This window comes from Dromaius novaehollandiae, chromosome 5 (assembly GCF_036370855.1).
Source record: "Dromaius novaehollandiae isolate bDroNov1 chromosome 5, bDroNov1.hap1, whole genome shotgun sequence".
Classification (NCBI taxonomy): domain Eukaryota; kingdom Metazoa; phylum Chordata; class Aves; order Casuariiformes; family Dromaiidae; genus Dromaius; species Dromaius novaehollandiae.
In genome coordinates, this window is record NC_088102.1 from 58484340 (window position 1) to 58490339 (window position 6000).

Consider the following 6000-nt stretch of genomic DNA (forward strand, 5'->3'; position numbering starts at 1 on the left):
CACAAATGCGTTAATATTTCAATCTGAAAATACGGAAATACAGTGTTTTATCTCAGGCAGTAATATTTCATAAAATTTCCCATGTAGCTCCATTTAAGCCAAGAAAACCTGAGTGAATAATGGCTGATTATGGCTGTATGCAAAATGCAAGAGTTGATAAAAGATGAGGTGAAGTAATAGGGAACAACGATAATATGGAATGGAAATCCTTCTTTTAGGTCTTTGCTATGATCATGGGAAGCAGCTGGTTTAAGAGTGAAATTATTCTGGAGATTTCAGAAAATGAAGTTCCTATGCTACTTAATTTGATTTAAAAGCTCTTACTTATGAGTAAGACCTTTGAAGACCACTGTATGTTGGTCCTGTTTGTCCTGTCCACATTTATCCTGTTATGTTTTAAGTATGAATATGGCTCCCATTTTCATAGTAATTAAGCATTACAGTATCTGTTTATAGATTTAGCCTCAGCATTCTTTGTGAGAGATTTTTTTATCTTCAGTCTGCAGATGGAGTTGTAAGACACTGAAGCCTAAATTTCCAAGGATATTTAGGTACCTGTTTGCCTCTTCTTCAGGCACCTGAGCATTTGTGTCTTTACTGACTCAGTCACTCAGATGCGACTGGAAAGAGAGCGCGAGATAAATTGCCTGTGATTATGATACTTATGTAGAATGTGAGAATTTCCCTGCCCCATAAGTATGAAATTAAACAAACAGAACAGACTAACAGAAATGCTGAAAAACCCTTGCCCTTGAGGTTACCTGTGGGTCACGATTTTTGAGGATGTGAAGTCCTGGGATGGAAAAACAAACAAGCCCATGTCAGCTGTCTTTTGCATGGACTCCATCCAGGTTAAGTGTGTGTTGACCACAGCTAATGCAAACTGGGTGAGAGTACCTAGTTTCAGGCAGCCACTTTGGAAGTAGTTGTGATGTGCTGTTTGCAGTAAAAGATGCCTGCACATGACCTGTGGAGGGCGCTGGCCTGCCTGTGCCACTGGCACGGCTTGCCCTGCCTGTCTCACTAGTCCCTGACGCAGGCTTCCAGCACTGCTTGAAAGAGAGCTTGCATTTGATGCAGTCCCTGCATAAATAAAGACCGGTTTAATATTTATTGTTCTGTTTTATTAAAAAGCATAATCATTAGCAGATTAAATTGTGAATTGCTGTATTGATAGGAACCCCAGAATCACAATGGCAACTGTGTATGGTAAGATTCTGTTTAAGATTTCCTAGCCTTTCTGATAAAATGAAATTATTACAGTTTGGCAGCTGAAAAATGGGAGTTATAAACTGATTAATTTTTTTAATATAAATCCTTTGTAGGATTGATTCAAATCTGGCTGGAAAGAATAATACATTAAGAGTGAATACTGTAATAAACAGGAAGAGGAAATAAAATTTTGATATCATATTGTGCTAAAATGCTTTGCAGTTGAGCAGCTTTAACACAATTTGAAACAGATTAAATTATTACTTTCTTTTGAACAGCTGTTTGGAAAAACATGATAGCTTCAGGGCTGCTTTACACCTTTACACCACTATGTCATACTGCCACCTACTGTTCTTGAATTAGAACCGGAAGAAGCAATTCTGTCTTTTCTACCAAAAATTGTATCAGTTTAACAGATGACCCTGTTCACTTCTTCTCTTCTTCATTATATTCTAGATGTCATAAAAGACATTAACTTTTTTAATGGAGATGTTCTCCAGATCTTTAACCTGTCATTGCTCCCTCTGTCCATTTTTTTTAGTGAAAGGAGATTTCTTCCAAACATACGGATACCATGTCCAAAAACTGCTACAGAATTTAGCCTAAGTCAATGTTTTACAACTGTTTTGTTAAAAATTAACTCAAGCCATAACTCCTGTAATTTGGTGGTATACTTGCACAATAGAACTACACTACAATAGTTTGTAGTGGTTTTATGCTAATATGAAAGCAGTTTTGTAAAACGTACTTGTATTTCTGAGGCACAGTAGTTTTATTAACCATATTGATTTACTCGCAGTTGCATTTACTGTATTTGGAACTAAAAACTAAATAAAACTGTATCTTGTATTGGAATTACTGTGATTCTCTGCTACATGTATCTTGAACCTCATCACTGGACTGGAAGGAGTCCTGATGTTAGCAGTGCTAATTTCTAGTGCTTCTGATGAACGTGGTGTCTACCCTGTTTGTCTATAGTAGCTGGAGAAATAAGTGTTAAGACACATCTGTATTTGAAATATCTGGTGCCGGAGAAATAATACACAAAAAGGTCAACAAGAAAATATACTGTATTACAGAACTGCATGTGGTAAGTAGAAAAATAATATGGAAGTTAATATACTCTACTTAAAATACTCTGTTAAAGTACTGTATAGTAATATACTGACAGAATATCCAGCCAAAATAATCCTTGTCACGTTGGTTGCTGTTGCTTTAGCCTCTGCCTTGTATCTTTTCTTCTGTCAGTGCCTTCAAAAGTTTATCTAAACAGGAAGGAAACAATTTGTCATTCATTTTGTCATTAATGCTTTACTTAAGAAAAAAATCTCATATTAAGTTAAACTAACGAAGCTACTACTATTCTTTACAATTTCCTGTCTAGAAAATATTTGAACAACTAGAATTTTTCATAAGCATTGGAAATAATATTAAAATGGTAAAATACGTATTACTGTGACAAAGGAAAAAATATTGATTTCCTGTTACGGAAAGTGCATGTATGCAAACTGCGTGTCACAGTTTCTTGGAGAGCTTCCTTTGAATGTTTGACTGATGGATTTTTTTCATGTGCTCTTGTAACCTCTGCCCTCCGCCACGACCCCTGAGGGACAGCCGGTGCCTCGGAGGAACCGCTGACAATCTCCTTACTGAACAGCTCAGTAGTTAGGATCCGCCGAACTGTTTTGTTTCCTGTATCTCCTTCACGTCCAGTAAGTTTTGAAATTAAAAAGCCCAACTGGCAGTACTTATGGCAAGCCCCCAGCCAGCTGCGGGCCTTCGTCTCACGGCTGCTTTACAGCCCGAGGCCCGTTAGGGGCAGGGACGCGCCCTCGCGTGCAGCCGCCCTCCGAGCTTAGCGGCCCCGGTGCCGCCGCGGCCCCCCTGCGCGGTGCGGAGCGGCGCTGCGCGGCGGGCACGCACAGTGGTGGGGGTCGAAGCCGTCGCCGATGAGCGCCAGCAGCTCCAGCTCCTTGAGGCGGATGCCCAGCTCGCAGATCTCGCCGTCCAGCTGCGGCTGCTCCCCGGGCCGCTGCGCCGCCGCCCCGCCGCCGCCCTCCTCCGCCGGCCAGAAGAAGCGCAGCGGCTCGTAGGCGATGGGCGCCAGCCCCGCGGGCCAGCGAGGCGTCCCGGCGGCGGCGGCGCCCGGCGGCGGCGCCCGCGGCCCGCACGTGGGGGCGAAGAGCTTCCGCGGGCGGCCGCGGGCGGCCAGCGGGGCGGCGGGCTCGGCGCGGTCGTGGAAGGGGGGGAAGTAGAGGGGCGGCGGCGGGCGCTGCTCGCTCATGGCGCCGCCCGCCCGGCCGCCAACGGCGGTTGTCGTGGTGACGGGGCGGCGCGGGCATCCCCACGGTGCTTGGCGCCGGCGGCGCTGCCCCGGCGTGAGGGCACCGAAAAAAGAGCAACGAGCTGCGGCGGGCCCGGCCGCCGCCAGAGGGAAGCCGCCCGCGCCGCCATTTCCTCAGCCCCACGCGGCGGAGCGAGGCGAGGCGAGGCGAGGCGGACATGACGGCCCTCCCGGTGACAAACCCCACCGCTAACGGTCTTGCTTGGCCAAAAAAAAAAAAAAAGAAAAAAATTCCCAATTTCTCTTTTATCTTTTCTTCGGAAGGAAAAGCGGACTCCCAAGGCTTTAAACTCCTCGTTTAAAACGACTGGTTTGGACGTATACTGTGCAAGTTGTGCGGAAGTTTCCAGAATTACTGAGAATTTTCCTGCAAAGAGACAGGTACTCTACCTCACGGTTTAATTTTGCTATCTCTGATGTGATATTTCAGGGATATCGTTTTTTAAAAGAACTGACTGAGGAGGCATCCTAAAAATCGTCTTTCAGCAGTTTATCCTCAGGCTACACGTGAATAGGGAAACCGTATCTTGTGGATACGAGGAGCTTGGTAATGAGTTAGACAGAACTTTGTCCTCAGCGTGCTTGCTCATACATATTCCATATATCTCTTGTTCTGGTTTATTTATTTTTTTTTATTCTTCTTTAATGAAAAGCTTCTATGGTTTCAGTTAAATGTGGCAATCAGACCTGTCATTAACACCATGTGGGAGTTGATAGTTCATAGTCAATCATTACTTCAGTTTTAGCCATGTTTCCAGCCGGCATTACAAAACCCCTGCAGTCCAAGGCAGCAATTGGCAACGCTGGTGGTAACTTCTGCGGAGCTCGAGTCAGGCCAAAAAGACCCTCTTGGGCTTCCTGACAGGACATCCGGGACAGATTTGAGGGGTTTTGAGGTGTTCTGGGCAACCCTAATTAAAGAGAGGTGTTCTGCCAATACTGTTGGTAGATGATTGATGACCGCAGGGGTTACCTCACTTAAAATGAGGTGAAAAGCCTACTGCAGTACTAATACAGGCTGGAGCAGGCTTCCTCAGCTCTACATAGCTCTTAAGGGATCATTTGTGCTCTACAAAGAATTCTGTTTTTAAAGTTTTCCCATGAATAAAATGAGAAATTTGGTATAACCTGCTTCTAGAAACAGGCTTCCGTATACTTAGATGTAGTGTTCTGTGCTGTGAGCCTGTATTGATGTGAATGCTTTTTAAAAAAAATTTAGCAGATCTACAGATGTTAACTATCACAAGATTGACAAATAGCGCTATTAAAAGTAATAGGAGCTGAGAGAGAATGGCAAGAGTTCTGTATTTTATTTTCATGTGCACTGTTTAGGGAATGTGGTCCGATTTCAACAGAAGAGTCAAAACAGTTTGTGATATATGCAATGTGCTTACATTATTAAATATTTAATATTTTACAGTCAGTACCAGTTGTGTATTTTATGAATGGAACGCATTTGAAACGCATACAGATCATATAAGAAGCCTGATAATGAGATAACTTCTTTTTTGATTTTAGTGGATTAGGTGAAGATCACCAGTATAGTTGATTCTAAGTGACAATGTGAGGACGGAGTCCAAGCATGAAATGGAGAAAGCATCTATAGTGTCTCTTTTTTTGTGATGATTTGGAAATCTTTAGTAAAAATCAACAACCCTTCCTTATCTAGGTCTTTTGTGGGTAGCTTTTGAAAAGCAGACAGTGCACATGTAGAATGTGCAGGGAGTTCTACTTTCCAAACCAGCAGGAGTCTCGGTGCTTCCACTCATCTTTCCTAAAATAAGCTTCTGTTTATCTGTGAACATGCAAAAGAAATACAGATATTTTAAATGCCAAGTTAATGTTTATTTGAGTCTGGTTTAGTTTGTCTTTGTTTAGGCTCCTTACAATTAAATCTAATTTAGCTTTCCTTTTATTAATACAATTTACTTCCATGTTATGGTAGTATTGATATACTTTTTATTTAGTTATATTTAAAGTATTTGTATTTTGAGGTAGGAGGGACTGAATTTAGAGACTTCTACCAAGAATTTTGTTTTGTTTTGTTTTGTTTTTTTCTCTTGGCGTTTTCTATAGCCATGGTAGATCTGTTAGAGTAATTATTGTCTTGCTGTTGCATTTTCAGTCACACCATTTCATCTCCACCTCTTACCTATTAAAGAAGATTAGATAAAATATTATTACTTAATATTCATTACGGAAAACCAGAATGTAAATATATCAAGGTGTGTTTGTAAGCATATGTGTGGGCAGAAAAGAAGAGGTACTAGGAAACGAGTAAGGTTTTCACAATTTAAAGCCCCCCCAATATTTCTTATATCGGGTGATAAGGAAGAGCATCTGTTAGGGAAACGTTTAAGGAAAACAAAAAGGATGTCCTTCAGGCCTTTTGAGAAGAAAAATATCTAAGGTTCATCATAAGGAGTAGAATGTGCATGATAAAC

The 6000-nt window shown here is 42.1% G+C and overlaps 1 protein-coding gene across 1 annotated transcript; it reads right to left on the reverse strand.

Moving 5' to 3' along the window:
- Positions 1 to 2264: 2264 nt before the first annotated feature.
- C5H11orf91 (chromosome 5 C11orf91 homolog) lies at positions 2265 to 3496 on the reverse strand. The gene is made up of 2 exons (XM_026111606.2): positions 3136 to 3496; positions 2265 to 2477 (listed from the first exon to the last, which is right to left on the reverse strand). Exons 1-2 carry the CDS (start codon positions 3494 to 3496, stop codon positions 2428 to 2430), a joined length of 411 nt encoding a protein of 136 aa, XP_025967391.2. The 3' UTR covers positions 2265 to 2427.
- Between the last annotated feature and the right edge of the window lie 2504 nt (positions 3497 to 6000).